Source organism: Eubalaena glacialis, chromosome 5 (assembly GCF_028564815.1).
Source record: "Eubalaena glacialis isolate mEubGla1 chromosome 5, mEubGla1.1.hap2.+ XY, whole genome shotgun sequence".
Taxonomy (NCBI): Eukaryota; Metazoa; Chordata; class Mammalia; order Artiodactyla; family Balaenidae; genus Eubalaena; species Eubalaena glacialis.
The window spans coordinates 3,570,799-3,586,805 of NC_083720.1; the positions used below are offsets into that span (position 1 = coordinate 3,570,799).

Consider the following 16,007-nt stretch of genomic DNA (forward strand, 5'->3'; position numbering starts at 1 on the left):
GTTGAGTCCTTCAATGATCCCTTGCACTGTGGGAGCGAGGGGTCAGGGCTGCAGAGCCCCCCCACCCTTGGCTGTGGGGAGTGAGCAGAGCCAGAGAGAAACCTGTCCCCAGACCTAGCAGACACCGCAGGGGCTCAGGGGTTGGGAGTTCCTGGTGGGGCTGGATGGAGACCCACCTCATGAACTTTGGCCCAGAAGACGTGATGGGGGCATGGGCTGATGGAGGGGACCCTCCTCGTATCAGGCCCTCAGGGTGGGTAGGACCGGCCCAATTCAGCATACTCTTGCCAAGCCCGTTCTGAAAGAACTGAACAGAGGGAAGTCCTCCCATTTTCTTTAGCAGTTGATTTCAGTGGGTTTGGAAGCCGCTGCTTTTTGGGCATCTGCCCCTTCGTGAATCATTCATGGCTCTCGGCTTGCGGCACCGAGGTGACTAAATCTCAAGCCCTGCTGTTCCTGATAGAGACAGGAACAGGTGGACTTAGGTGCACGTTACGTCTGAGGGCCGTGGGGACCATCCTGCTACCCCTGGTGTGTCATGGCAACCTGGGGAAAGGTGGCCCTGAGCCGGGGTGGGAGGGCTCCGCAGAGAAGGACCACGTGCCCCGGGTCCTCTGTGTCCCCAGAGCCTCCCCTAACCAGGTCAGCATGCTCAGCACCAGCCCCTGGATTCTGGACCCGCTGTTGAGCTGGCCTCGGGGCCTGCAGGGAGCCCGGCTGCTGCCAGGCCTGGTGGCAGCAGCCACCTCTGCTCTCAGCCTAGAGGCCACTGGCCCAGCAGAAGGGAGGCCCTCTGAATGCTGAAGGCTGGCAGGGCAGGGAGGAAGGGAAGGCTCGTTGCCCCGGGGGCTGGTCTTTGCCCTGGACTTGGCTTCCTGGGCTTGTTTCCACAGATGCTTTGGGAACATTTGGGGCAGAGGCCAGCAGCCTGACAACAGTTGCCCTTCCATGTCCTGGGACAGGATCCAGGCCCCAGTCATGCCCTGCTTGTCCCTTGTTTCACCCTCCCCGGGTCCCAGCCCCACCTCCGCCCCTCAGAGCCCCTTCTGTCTCGCCTGGGAAATGAGAATAAACTGTGGGCTTGGTGGGCCGGGCAGTGAGTGGGCACATCAGTGGGTGACAGGGCAGTGGTGGGTGGGGCAGTGGGTGGGCGGGGCAATGAGGAGGTGTGGCAGTGAGTGGACAGGGCAGTGGTGGGTGGGGCAGTGGGTGGGCGGGGCAATGAGGGGGTGTGGCAGTGAGTGGACAGGGCAGTGGTGGGTGGGGCAGTGGTGGACAGGGCAGTGGGTGGACAGGGCAGTGTGTGGACAGGGCAGTGGGTGGGCGGGGCAGTCGATGGGCGGAGCAGTGAGGGGTGTGGCAGTGTGTGGATAGGGCAGTGGGTGGGCGGGGCAGTGAGGGGTGTGGCAGTGCGTGGACAGGGCAGTGGTGGGTGGGGCAGTGGGTGGGTGGGGCAATGAGGGGGTGTGGCAGTGAGTGGACAGGGCAGTGGTGGGTGGGGCAGTGGTGGACGGGGCAGTGGTGGACGGGGCAGTGGGTGGACAGGGCAGTATGTGGACAGGGCAGTGGGTGGGCGGGGCAGTCGATGGGTGGAGCAGTGAGGGGGTGTGGCAGTGTGTGGATAGGGCAGTGGGTGGGCGGGGCAGTGAGGGGTGTGGCAGTGCGTGGACAGGGCAGTGGTGGGCGGGGCAGTGAGTGGACAGGGCAGTGGGTGGACAGGGCAGTGGGTGGGCAGGGCATTGGGTGGGCGGGGCAGTGGATGGACAGGGCAGTGGTGGGCGGGGCAGTGGGCGGGCCTGGCAGTGAGTGGACAGGACGGTAGGTGGGCGGGGCAGTGGGTGGGTGGCACAGGCACAGATGATTTTCCCTGGGCACTCGGGTCCCCTTGGAGATAGTTCTCCCAGCCAGCTGACTGCTCCCTGCCCGGGCAGCGGGGAGAGAGCTGTACTTTTCTGTGTTGTTCACTGCCTGCAAGGCAGCTAATGCGCATGAACCAGCCAGACCCGGTCAGCTCCGGGTCAGCCCAGCAGGATCTGCTCAGGGGGCCATCAGCCCCTGAGAAGTGCAGCAGAGGTGGCGTCACTAACTCCCTCCGAGTCCGGCCTCTGGGTGGAGGCAGCTCCACTGTTACGTGGTAATCCAGACGAGAGCTAACTCACTCGTATGGAGGGCTGCTCAGCAGTCACCTAACTAGTGCCCCTCACGCCAGGCCCAGTGGGCTCCAGAACCCCCGGGAGCCAGCTGCATCTCTGCGTCCAGCAACAGGGGCCAGCACCGGAGTCCGTGCCAGACTGAGCCAGGAGAGGGAGGGCAGTCCTTCCTCACTGCCTGGAAGGTCTCCCTGACTGCGTGCTCCCCCGGGGGATGGGTGCCCCCCAGGACAAGGACATGCGTCTGCTGAGCGTGCCCAGGGAAAACCCGTCGGAAGGCTGTGGTCCTAACTGCCCGTCCCCAGTGCATCGTTGGGCATTGGATCACGTGGTCATTCAACCCACAGCCACTGAGCACCTGCTGTGTCCCTTCCGGGCTGGGTACCGGGAGCACAGAGGTGAATAAGACCAGCGGGTCCCTGCCCTACAGGAGGGCCCATGTCATCTGGCAGGGGAGACAGATGGGCAGGCTCCAGGGTGCAGGATGCTTGCCTGTGACAGGGGGAGGGATGGGGCCAGCTGGATGGGCCGCAGGGTGAGGGAGAGGCCAGCTTCCCGGAGCTGAGACTTGGCAGGTGTGCGGGAGGGTGGGTCACAGGGCCCAGCCCTGTTCTGGCTCTGGGTCCCGAGTCGGAGGAGCCGCGATCTGCTGGGGACTGAATGCGGGTTTCAGAGCCATGGCAAGGGGCGGCCCTGTGTCAGCCGAGTAGCTGGAGAGGAGCTCCTTGCGTGGAGGTGGCCGGGGACAGCCGGGCGGGCTCCTGCTCTGGTGGGAGCAGAGGAATCCTGGACTGACCAGGCTGGTCCCCCAGGCTGCGGGTCTCCACGGTTACCGTGTCAAGAGCCCATGTCCTTCCCCACCCCCACCCCCAACCCCAACCCGGGGCTGCTTACCGCGGGGAGACCTGGGAGGAAGCAAGAGCCCCTGCGCTGACTGTGAGGCCGCTGAGCAGGGAGAAGACAGGCTTGTTGAGATGGTCCCAGAGGCCCAAACGCAAGGACGGGGTGACTGAGCATGAGTGACAACGTTTTAGTGGAATTCGCAGCGGCCGCCGGGGTGGGAGAGCAAGCCTTGGTGTTGGACTCTGCCTCTGCCCAGCTGTGTGACCTTGGGCAAATCACTAGCCCTCTCTGAGCCTCAGCCCCTAGGCTTTAACTTGGAGATGAGTGGGTGCTGACCCCTCACGCGGTGTCCATGCAGCTTGTGTGTGACCTTAATGAGAACCAGGTGCCCCCATCACTGTTGTAGGACGACGCTTCCCAGGACCAGGCTGAGCGGTGGGGACAGGGCTGGGTGAGCTGCCCAGCCCTTTGCTGGTGTGAACAAGGCCCTGGAGAACACAACTGGGTATTGGGTTTGATTGTGAGGCTCCTTGGAACGAATTGGAGTCAGGGTAGGGAGAAAGTGAGAGAAAGCCCAGGTCTCCTGACTCTGGGAGAATCACCTGGACTTGGCCCCCTCGTGTCTGGGCTCCCTGACCTGTGGGACGTGGGGACGCCCTGGCCCTTTCCAGGGCTGGGAACCTGGCACAGGGAGGGGAGCACCGTGCAGCCACCCACCTGCCTGCTCGGGACCCTGAAACATGCCAGAGCAAACCCAGGCACCCGCGGCCGCTCAAAGAGCCCAAGCCCCCTTCCGTCGGGGTCATGGTGACAGTAAGCCGATGCCGCCCCACCTGTGCCAGGAAGTGTCCCTCTTGGTCTGGGGGACAGCTCTTGTGCCACTGCTGCAGCTCTCAGCTTAGGGGCACTTTTCTTTTAAAACAACCAGTGTTCGTCGCCTTTGCAAAGAAGGGGCTTCCTGCCGTGAGCTGGAATAAACTGAACAGAAATAAAAGTAAGGATGATTTACCGGTGCCAAGCCCCTAACAGGCTGTGCCTGAGTCCTCAGAAAAAGAAAGCGCCTTCCAAGCAGGTTATTCCATTTCATAGAGAAGAAAGATGAGAGTCAAAGTTTTCTTTCAAATGTATTAAATGTGTACCTACATCATTTTTGCCTAGTGAAATAGGCAACCTGGCCACAGGGGCAGTGATAAAACAGACCCAGTGTCACTGGCCTCCGATGGTGCATCTCCTTTGCAACAGACTTGACGTTGTGTTTTACTGGGGGTGGCCGAGCCTCAGGGGTCTGGCTGAGCTCCTTGAGGGACCCCAGCCCCTGCCTCCGAGGGGCCCGGAGAAGCAGGGCAGGCCTCAAGAGGATGCCAGGGTGATAACTGGGGCAAGGAGAGGGGATGGACCAGCTTGGACAAGTGACCGAGCGCAGAGATGACCACGGGGCATCACGCCCTCTCCCTCTTCTCTTTCCCTTCTAGATGCAAAACAGGCTTCCAATCAGGTTTACCCAGGCACCACCCCCTATGCCTTTCAGGTTTGTCCCTCCCACTGCCGTGTCGGCCTCACATCTGGTCCTGGTGTTGTCCCATTCTCGCTGGTGTTGTGCTGAGTGTAGCCAGAGCTGGGGGTCATCCACTTGGCGGGGGTCCATGATGGGTGTTAGTGTCCTGGCTGCCATACAAAATGCCACAGACTTGGGGATCTTAAACAGCAGAAATGTATTTTCTTATAGTCCTGGAGGCTGGACATCCAAGATCAAGGTGTGGGCAGGTTGGTTTCTCCTGAGGCCTCTCTCCTGGGCTTGTAGAGGGCCGTCTTCTCCCTGTGTCCTCACATGTCATCCCTCTGTGCATGTCTGTATCCTAGTCTCCTGTTCTTCTAAGGACACCAGTCAGATTGGATCCAGGCCTGTCCTAAAGACTCCGTTTAAACCTAATTGCATCCTTAAATGTCCTATACCTCCAAATACCATCACATTCTGGGGAACTGGGGTGTTGACTTCAACGTATGAGTTTTGGAGGAATGCAATTCAGTTCATAATGCGGCCCCTCCCAGGCTGCTGGCGCCATTGCAGCGGGTGTGGACCACTGAGGGGCTGGACAGAATTCCAGGGGGTGGGAGGAAGGGACCTGCTTAGAAAACAAGAGAGGAGCCGTGAGTGGGTAGGGAGAGGGGGGCCCTTTGTGGAGATGGGTCCCGTTTAGACGGGGCAAGTGGGAGGTGTGGAGAGTTAGGTACGTGGGTGGTCCCAGCAGGGATGAGGGCCGCCGACTCAGACGACAGAGGCGGGGCTGGTGGAAGAGCTGCAGTACATCCGCCGTAATCGACATGGAGAATAAGGTCTCTGAGCAACACAATTCTGCCTTTGCCGTTGGATCGCGCAGAAACACGGAAACTGCATCGCTTGCTCTCATCCTTCGAAAAACAGATAATCTTGACGCCGTGAAAGCTTGGTGATCACGGGAGCGATTCCGGCCGGCGCTGAAAGCGTGGCTGCTTTGCTTGCAGCCAGGGTCACCTGCTGTGTCTTCTGATTACAGCTGTGCTGTCGTTCATTCAAGCCTGCATGTTTATTTTAAGAATTCTTTCAACCTGCAAATAAAACGTATCTCGTGAGCCGGCATTTCTGTTGGAGTGTAATTGCCTCTGAAAGGTTCTTCGCGTTGACAGTCTGCCTCAGCCTCCTCCTATCTCCTCCTCTCCTAGGAAACCAGAACCTCTGCAGAGAGCATCATTTCCGCCCCTGCTTCCAGCACCTCAGGGTCTCCGAGCCGCGTGATTTATGTAAGTTGGATTCTCTCTGTGGAGAGTGGGGAGGGGCCCCGGGGCCTGGGGTCGTTGCTGAGAGTGCCCTCGGAGTGGGGGACCGGGACCAGCACCCCCCCGGAGGCCGCGGGAGGGATTGGTGCAGACTGTGAGGCTGGGTCGGAGCCTCCAGTGTGGATGTGCTGTGTGACCACGGCTGCCCCGTGATATGGCGACAGGTGCACAGAGAGGTGTGCTCACAGCTGTGGCTACAGAGGTGTCGGTGAGTCACACCCGCATCCCCACAGCCAGGACTCACCTGCGTAGATAACACTCGGGCACGTGTCACAAATAACGGTGCAGATCTGTGCCCGCTGCTGTGGAAAGTTCCTAACTTGTTTTTAGAAGACGCATGTGAAGGGTAATATGTGTTATGTGATCCCATTTTCGTTTGTGTGTGTATGTATTTGTGTGCATATGTATGTACGGGTACGTGTGTATGTATGTGCATATGTGTGTACGCATATGTGTATATGTGCACGTGTGTGTGTGCGTGCGTGTGTATTATGGGTATGGGTATTTGTGTGTGTATGTGTGTACGTGCACATACAAGTCTAAAAATGATTGGGAACATTTTAGTCAACAGTTAATAACAGTTACCTCTGGGTGGTGGGATTAGAAATGGAAGGTGATTGTTGTAATTATTTGCTAGTTTACTTGTCTAAGTGGCGAACTTCATTGTCTGGGAAAGAGCCTGTGCAGGGTGGGGGAGGGGAAGGGGGGCGAGCCCTGGGCTGGGTGTCTTGGCCCAGCTGCACACCCGAAGGACAGCCGGTGACTTGGCACAAGTCGCCTCTCTCATCCCCCCCGCCACCCGGCCAGGGCCTCATTTTTGTCTCACACGATGGATGGGATTCGCTCTTCTCAACACTGCTTCCCACTCCCCAAACTCTCATTCTAGTTGGGCTAGGGCCATTCCTGACCCGAATTCCGATGGGTGATAATAACAAGGGTTCTAGTCCGGAGGGTAAATTGCAGGATGACCCTTTGCAGATGCAAACCCGGAGGCTCAGAAAGGCAGCATGAAGTCACCAGGCAGCTGTGTGCCCTTGGGCGAAATGTTAGCCTCTCTGAGCCTCTGGGAGCTCACCTGTACCTGGGGACCCACAGTGCCTGCTGCCCAGGGCCACTGAGGTACTGAGTGGGAGGCCCTGGGCACAGCCCTGAGCCCAGAGGGAAGACCGGAAACGCTCGCTCGCTGGGATTACTGTTATGACATCTGTGCTCGTTTGCCGGGGCCGCCGTAAAGTACCGCAGACCAGGGGGCTTCAACCACAGAAATGTATCTTCTCAGCGTCCTGGAGGCTGGGAGTCTTGAGTCAAGGTGTCTGGAGGGTTGGTTCCCTCCGAGGCCTCTCTCCTGGACGTGTAGACGGCCGTCTTCTCCCCGTGTCCTCACGTGGTTGTCCCTCTGTGCACATCTGTGTCCTAATCTCCTCTTCTCAGGAGGACACCAGGCGTACTGGATCAGATCCCACCCTAACGACCCCTTTTTACCTTAATCACCACTTTAAAGGCCCATATCACCAAATGTAGTCACTTCTGTGGTGCTGGGGGCTAGTGGTTCAACATAGAAATTTGGGGGGACACGATTGAGCCCCTAATACCATCATCATCATGAATAATAATAATAATGACTATTATTATTTGGATGAGATAGTATTTGTGAAGCACTCGGCATGCGGCCAGGCATGGTCGTGTCCCCAGACCGCAGCAGCTGCTGCTGGTAAACTGCTCATTAAACGTGAACTATTATTTTTTGAACAAATTGGTGTTTGTAAGAGGCTCAGGTACGGCAGTGACCATGTAACCGTGCAGTGAGCAGGGCTCTCTGTGATCACAGTGGTCTCTGTGACCACCGTTGCTTTAAAGGCCATGCAGCGGTAAGCAGCAGAGCTGCCTTTGAACCCAGGTCTCCGCCACCACAGAGCTTGGGTTCTTCCCAGGGAATCCCGCCACTCAGCGCTGAAAACCAGCCCTGCTGGGTCCCTTCTTCCACCTGGCAGTTCTCAGCACAGCCAAGTCCACGCGCCTTGATCGGGTCACATGGCCTCCCCGCCCTTGGGGAACACGAACTTGCCAAGGATGACGGTGGGCAAAGAAGTTGCCCACCAGCTGGGGGCGCCTTCAGCCGAGGTAGATTCCAGCGGGTCGCACCGTCCCAGCTGAGATAGACTTCTCAGCTAATAACGAGTGTGCTGGATTCCGGTTTTAAACAGAAGGCCTTGAAGTGTACCCACTGCTATATTTTTAAAAAATTAAAAATTAAAAAACATAAATAAATAGAAGACCTCGGGCGAATTCATTTAATCCTGTCTCCTGAAATCTGAAGCACCAGTTGTTAGTTTGACGCTGCAGAGGTGCCTTGAGTCCTGGGTACCAAGGAGCGTACTCTGCTGTCTCCTCTTGCCTCTCGGCATCCCAGTTAGGTGCAGCTCAGAGAGGTGCAGAAGCTAGTCTGTGTCACAGCCTCTAAGTCATGGACCTGCATCCATTTCTAACACACGGACTCCCAGCACCACGGCCAGCGCCCAGCCGGGAAGCGTCCCACCCTGGCCGTCCCTCCCAAGTCAGGGTTGGTATCAGCACCAGTTGGCAGGGCACATCCATGCAATTCCTTCACTGAGGAGACGAGAGTCTGGTCAAGCATGCCCTTCTTATCTCTCTTGCTTCCATCTCCCTGTTGGTATCTCCTGTCACCCTACTGTGCACCCGACTCTTTTCAGTGCTGGGCACACTCAGGACCTCAGGACGGCGGTCCCAATCCATGCACCAGCTTAAAAGGATGCCAGCCGCCTGGGACCCGCCTGCTGTGGGACGGTTGTTCGCAAATGCAGCCTCCTCTCCCTCCCTCTCCCTTCCTGCCCGTCAGGAAGAGATCAATTCCCCGTGATGTCCCTGTGCGCAGGAATGGCAGGGAATTGATCATGTGATGTGGCTACCGTCTCCCACACGGGCTGTGAGCTCCTGGCGGGCGGGGTCCGTGCCTCACTCACCTTAGTATCTAGGGTAAAAGATGCACACAGTAGGTGCTCAATAAATTGTGGGTCTTTAAAAGTAATCTTTTCACTGTCTTTTTCTTGATTACAAATGTAACCCACATTTATTAGCAAAAAAATAGTGATTGGTGCAGAGGTGAAAATGAATACCATTTATAATCCTCCCAGCCAGAGTAGCCACTGTTCATATTTTGAAGGACGCCCTTTAGGTCTCTTTTTCTCTGTGTGCGTGTATTTTTTTTTAACAAAACGAGGTCACATGGTCACATTGGCTATATTGTTTTGTAACCTTTCTTCACCATGGCAATAAAGCAGTGAGTCGGCATAGCATAAAAGCAGCATCATTAGATTATATTATCGGTAGGATTATATTATAGCTATAACATCATCTGTGGTCATATCTTATTATTATTTGTTATGCTGGATACAGTGTAAGGGAGAAGAAAGCTAAGGGAAAACACTTGTACATACACACACTCCAGTGGCCTTCCGCCAATTAGACAACATAGCCCATTGTCATGGCAACCGCCCCAGGACTTGGATGCAAGGAAATGCATCTGTGAGCCCCGCTGGGCAGGACAAATGCTGAGGAGCCAGGAGCACAGCCACCTAGCCGGCCAGCTGGGGGCGGGCAGGCTTCTTTCTGAGCAGGGTCGTGTTGGTGGCAGTTGGCATCGTCGGGCTGCCTCCCTGATCCCCGCTGTCAGGGCAAGGGGGGCGCTGCTGACTGTGCAACTGGGGCTGAGAAAGCCAGCGGGCACTGAGTGCTGTGATCATAGCAGGACAGAGGTGGGTGGGTGGACACAGCCTCCACAGTGACCTGTGAATGCCGGCCTCTCCCAGCCCCACGGCAGCATCGCCCTTTATATCGAGCTGTGTTGATGGTCACGAAATCCAGCAGATGGACAAGGCCCAGGTGGTATTCCCATTTTCAGGGGGAGACAAAGACCCAGAGAACCCAGCTGGCTTTGGCAAATGCGCAATCGATTTTAGTTCCATTCGGCATGCCTGCCCCGAGGACTTGTGCCGTGTCAAGCATGGAGTTGTTAGGGAGAGGGACTCCATGGTGAGTCAGGGTCCTGAACCCCCAGGAGCCACCAGCCTTAGGAGGAAAGGAGACAGGTGCGCCAACAAAATCAGCACCTTTACTCCCAGGAGAAAAACATCCAACTCAGGTGGTGGAGGGGAAGCAGGCTGAATCTGAAAGGACCAGAGGATGAGCCGGGCAAAGAGGCCTGGGAAGGGCATTTCGGAGGGAGGGAACAGCATGTACCAAGCCCTCATGTAACCGAAAGTGCGGTCCGGCTGCCCGCCGCTCAAAAGCCAATAAAGAGGCGAGGTTGGTGGAAAGGAAACTTTGCTTTATTTTGGATGCCAGCAACCAGGGCGAGGTAAAAGAGGGCGGACTCCTGTCCAAAGGCTGACTTCCCCCGCTGACAATCACTGGGCAAGAGCTTTTATAGACGGAGGGAAGGGGCTACGTGCAGAAACTGCACAGTCAGCTCTGACAGTCATCTTGACATTGGTCATCGGTGGTCTGACCAGCGTCATCTTGATTGTTTTAAGTACGGTTAGTCTTCAGTTCCAGGGTCAGTTTGTTCCCATTTCCTTGAGGCCAATTCTTGGAATTGTGGCCACTTACGTCATGGCTACAGTCTGGTCATCATGTAGTTAACTTCTTCCACCTGGTAGGGGTTTCAGTATCTATAAGGCAGCTCCCAGGATACGGCTCAGAATATTATCTGTAGCCCTTAAGGAGGAACTAAAGGTCTTTGACTTTGCTTAATGATTAAACTATTATTATTTGGTCTCCTTTGTCTGTTTTCCTTTGTTTTTGCATCTTCTCACTTCTTTGATTAAACTTATTCTTTGGCTGAAGGTTTTCTACAGACAAAAGGCAGGCAGAGGACATGGGTGGAAACACCATAGGGTCCTGCTCTGTTTCACTCAGGCTCTGGATGTTCTGGAAACTGTAAGGAGTTGAGCTTGACAAGGGGCATGGGTGGGGGAGTGAGAGGCTTGGATGAGCAGATACACAAGGGCCAGATCCCCAGGGGCCTGAGTTCAGATTTCTCCGGAAGGCAGAGAGGAACAGCTCAGAAATGCTGATCTGGTGGCACCACAGTTACAAACGACAGACTCAGGGTTTGAACTCAGGTCTTCTGAACGTTGCCCAGGGTTCCCAAGGGAATCGCCAGAGCTCTGAGACATCAGGTGTTCACTGTCTCAACCTGCGTCACAGATGGCAGGGATTGCCCCTAGCGTACCCAATGACTCATGCGAGCCTTGGAGTTGGTGGTCAGGGAAGTCTTCCTGGAGGAGGTGGGCTGCCAGACTTCAGAGGATGAAGGAAAGCTGGAGGGTGGAGGCTGAGCCTCGCACGCTGGGGGAACAAGGAGGAGCCACCTTATGATGAATGGGCTGGAAACATCAGGGCCAAGTTTGGAAACTGCAGTGAGGGCTGTGTCACCCATCCTGGAAGGGGCTGCCAGAGGATGTGAGCTGGAGGACGACGGGGTGCAGCTGGAGTTTGAGCGACGTGGCCCTGGCAGAGAGGAGAGCCATGGCGGGGAGCATGGCTCTGGACTCAGACAGCCTGCGTCTCCTCCCTGGCTGTGTGACTCTGGGCAAGTTACCCGGCCTCTCTGGGCTCCGGTTCTTCCTCTGTGAAGAGGAGGTCCTGTGAGTGCCCCCTTCGTGGGCTCAGCCCAGTGCTGTCCAGGGCGGAGGGCGTAGTGTCACGCTGCTGTTGGTGGTGTTTGTTAGAAGAATTGCTGGCAGGACAGCCCCCCGGAGGCTGTGGCTGGATAGGGACGCGGGCAGTGAGGGCCTTGACCAGAGCCACCTGGGTCTGGGAAGGGGCAGAGAGGAGGGCAGGGGCTGCGCTGACCTGGCCGGGGGCACCGAGGGAGGCCGGGGTTGAGATGAGGGTTCCTGCTGGCTTTGGGGGTCGAGCCGAGCCAGCGGGGGCAGCCCGAGTGGCCAGCTTTGCCTGTGGCTGGCAATGCCAGGCTGCGATTAATCCTCAGAGGGGACCCGGGGGAAGGAGGTGACTGGTGTGTCAGCTCCAGGAGGGACGGGAGCCTGGGCATCCACCCCACCAGGAACTGGCTCGTGTTCGGAGCAGGCTGGGGACTCACGTCCTCTCTTCCGTTGGGCTCGTGGGCTGTAAACATTCCGTCGGCGCTGGAGGGGTGCTGCAGGGACACGGGGACTGAGACCGGTATTTGGGGGGGAACCTCGGCCCTGCTGTGAGAGCCAAGCCGAGGCGGCCACCGCTCTCCAAGGCCTGTCCAGTCACGCACCCCTAGGCAGCCCCCGGAGCCAGGAGGAGGGGCCAGTGGGCGGTGCAGGGGAGGCCGGGCCCACTCCCAGGGGAGCAAGCACCCAGGTGGACCTCACCTAAGCAGATGTGGTGGCTCCAGGTGCGTCACCACAAGTGAGCACCTCTGCAGTGACCTTGCTGAGGTCACACAGCTGGCCGGCAAACCGCAGGCAGTTGGCTGCGTATTGAAAGCGCTCCAAAGCCCTGAGTGTATGTGTGTGAGTGGCTGGGTAGGGAGGTGTGTACGTGTGTACTAGTTTGGGTGGGTGAGGTTGTGTGGGTGCGAGTGAGTGTGTGGAGGTGTGGGTGTGTCAGTGTCTCCCCTCCACAGTTGTAGGTGGGCACGTTCCCTGTGTGCGTGCATATGTACACATCTGTGTGCATACGTATATTGTGCGTGCAGGCCTGCATGTACGTGTTGGGTGTTTGCATGTGTGCACTCATGCATGCACACGTCGTGCATGTGTTTAAATGCGTGTATGTACATCTTTTACGTATGTATGTATTTTATGCGTGCACACGTGTGTATATGCGTTGCATGCATACAGGTATACTATGTGCATGTGTATGTATGCATGCATCCATGTGTGCGTTTGTATGCATGCCTACATGTGTGTGTCTTCTGTGCCCGCATGCACATTATTTGTGTGTGTGCAGGTTTTTGTGTTTGTATGTATGCATCCAAGTGTGTATGTATGCATGCGTGCATATATGTGTGTATGTGTGTGTTTTCAGTGCCCGCACACGTGTATTTGTTTACACGTACGTGTGTATGTATGTATGCAAGCATAGATGTGTGTGTGTGTGTGGTTGTGTGTGTATTTAGACCACGGGCTGAGTTCTCACTGTCTGCGGGGACGCAGGCCAGTGTGCCACGAGGCTTCCCCATGCCTTTGCCCCTCGGCCCCGTTTTGCTCAGACCCACCTCTACCCATGGCTGCCAAGCGACCACGCCTCCAGGTGTGGGTCTGACCACCCCCTCGGCTCTTTCCTTCCTCTCGCAGGCCAAGCTGGGCGATGAGATCCTTGACTACAGAGACCTGGCCGCTCTCCCTAAGAGCAAGGCCATCTACAGCATCGACCGCCCCGACATGATCTCCTACTCGCCCTTCATCAGCCACTCGGTGGGGGACAGGCAGAGCTGCAGTGAGGTACGGCCCTGCCCGGCCCGGAGCCAGCCTGCGGGGCATGGCACCCATAGCCGGTCCCCTTGGCGTCCGTCCCCACGGCCGTCCGGCGGCCTCAGCCTACTTTACCCCCTCAGATAACCTGCGCCTCCTCTTTAAACAATTCCCAGTGTGCTCTGGCCCCGAACTGCCCCTCGCAGACACACTGACGGAGAGGGTCTGGACAGGCCCCCTCGGCGGGGGCAGAAAGCAGGAATCTCGCTGGCGATCAGGAAAGTGACAGGAGCAAAGCGAGAGTCTCTTTGTTTTCTTAAGTTGGGCTGATGTTCATCATCGGGAAATGTATCCTGTTCCTTTGTCCAGAACGCTCCAGGCCACACTCCGGCTCTCCCAGCCCTGGCCTGCCCCTCCGTCCCGTGAACTCCCCGGGCTGGTTTGACCCCTGGCTGAACCACAGACGACTTCTTGCCCGCTGTCCTGTGGGCAGTGTCCTTTGCTGGGCCTTCCTAATCACGGCTGCTCCTCTCCATTTAACCTGGAATTTGCTGATGAAGTCGCTTTTCCTTCTTGAGACTTCAGTGTGACCGGGCCATGGGGGTGGCTGGGATGGAGAGGAGGTGTGTTTTGCCAGCTGTCGGCCGTGTCTGTGTGCCGGTCACGTGTGGTGGCCCGGCACGGGCGCCCCACTCTGAGTCTCCCAAGGTGTAGCCGAGGCTCCGGGGCGCCAGGCTCGATGGGGTCGTGCAGGCAAGCCCAGCCTGGCAGACACCTGCTGTGGTCCAGCAGCTGGCACGGCTGCAGGGCGTGAGGGCAGGGCGGGGACAGCCCAGGGGTGCAGAGGTTCGCAGCACACGCACCGGTCATGCTGCGGTGGCTAGTCCTTGTCGCTGATACCACAGTCGTCACCCGTTCCTCAGGCCCGCTCTCACTCTGCACTGACACTGGGCTTCTGCGTCGCTCCACTTCCTGTGGCCCGGCACTTTGGGAGTGACCGTCCCAGGATGTAGATGAGAAGACGAGGGTGAGGGAGAACGAGTTGGGCCCAGGACCGTGCGGCTCACGGGGGCAGACCTGGGGCTCGGGCCCTCGTGGCTGACCTTGGTCACTTCTGCCTCCGTGCCGGCTGCGGCCATTGCCCAGAGCGAGGTATTGGGGTTCTGTCCCTCCTCCATCTCTTGGGACCATGAGGCCTCTGCCCTCCGCAGGCCCTGCCATGCCCCGGCTGGGAGGCTGCTCAGAGGTGGTCTCTGTGGGAGCCCTTCTGTGGGTAAATGGTGGAGTGGGCCACAGGACGTGGGTCAGTACGCTGAGCTGAACAGACACTGGCCTCGGGGCCAGACCGCTACCCCTGCTTCTCTGGAACTGCAGCCTTCCAGCAGTTCATCCGAGTGTGGGAAGCTAGCAGAGGGAAGAGCAGTGGTCTGGAAGCACAGAGATCTGCCAGCCTTTCTGAGCCTCAGTCTCCCCTTCCATGAAATGGGAAGATTGGGAAACACTTTCCCCTTGCCGTGCTAATGGTACGAGCAGACGTCCCCAGTCGCCAGGGCTCCTCCTCGGAAACTCTCCACAGCGTCTTCCTAGCTGTCCAGGAGAGGGGGAGACAGGTGAGCTTTCCTGCCTGGAAGCCCCGTTTCCAGAGCCCCTTCTGCCACGCGCTCCCTCCCTAAGTCCTGGTAACACGTCTGTAGGTGGCAGGCGGTGCTCACCTGCTCCAGCGGGAGGTGCCTGGCCAGGGAGGCCGGTCACCGCTCCCCAGGGCCCCGATGACCCCCCTACCCCGCCCACTGGTCCTCACCCCAAGTCCCGAGGCTCCAAATCATGCTTCCTTTCTCTGGGCCCCTTTTCTCTCTTCTGAAGAAACCCGAGGGTGATGGGCTCGCAGGGTGTGGCCACCCAACGCCCGGAACCAACACTTCCCTTCGGAAATGGGTCCTCGTGGGGGAGAGGCAGGGCGGGGGCGGGCCAGGATGAGACGAGGTCCAGGCTCATCCACAGAGAGCACTGTCCTGGGGGCCTTTTCCTCGGGTGCCATTGACTGTATGTCTCCAAAAAAGGAGGTTTTGGAACGTGTGTTGGGTCTCGTGCTGGGGTTCCCTCCCGTGTGGAGGAGGATCCGTGGTGCAGCTGAGCCTGGGCCGGGGCGCTCTCCTCCCCGAGTGACCACCAGGCGCCGGGCCTAACGGGTAACTCTATGTTGTGTCCACAGTCCCCTCGGCTGCTTTCGCCAACGCCGCCTGAGGTAACCGCCCCCGGCCCACCCCGTTTGCTCACGGCGCTGCCGCCCGGATGGTAAAGATAACCGCCCGAGGCTCCCCTGGAGGGTCTCCCAGGCCCTTGACTGCGGCCTCTGACTGTAGCATCAGGCCGTGACCCTCTGAGGCTGGGGCGTCCTCCTCGGCGTTGGTTATTTTTATAATCATATCTCATCTGCATGCTTCCCTTGCGTCTGCCGGCCCTGCGATGCGGACACCTGTGTCTGACCTGAGGTCTGGGTCACGGCTTTCTTTAGAGAAAAAGTCCAGGGGCTGGGTTAGCCTGGGCCACCTCACGCGCCTCCAAGTGAGACTTATGGGAATATCTTGGGTCCTCGAGGATACATGTGCTGAAAGCGTTTCTCTATCAAATAGCATGAATTAGCAGCCCACTCTTTTTTCTTGTTTCTCAAAACTGATCCGCGACATAGACAGCCACCAATCAGACTCCAGTCTGCATGGGCATCAGACCTTGGGTCCGGGAACGCGACAGCCAAAGCCTGCATGTGGGC

General features: G+C 57.9%; 1 protein-coding gene across 13 annotated transcripts in view; it reads left to right on the forward strand.

Moving 5' to 3' along the window:
* The window catches only part of ABLIM2 (actin binding LIM protein family member 2), a 154,682-nt gene that overhangs the window by 85,872 nt on the left and 52,803 nt on the right, over window positions 1–16,007 (forward strand). For 12 of the 13 annotated variants that reach the window (XR_009701071.1, XR_009701072.1, XR_009701073.1 and 9 more), the window contains exons 9-10: window positions 5,694–5,771; window positions 13,121–13,267. Coding sequence is in view for 8 of the 13 variants with exons in the window: in XM_061191932.1 (XP_061047915.1) it covers window positions 5,694–5,771; window positions 13,121–13,267 (225 nt within the window). In the remaining 5 variants the exon portion in view is untranslated. Of the gene's footprint in view, window positions 1–5,693; window positions 5,772–13,120; window positions 13,268–15,449; window positions 15,483–16,007 lie in introns of all 13 variants that reach the window. The other variant, XM_061191940.1, reaches the window with a different exon arrangement.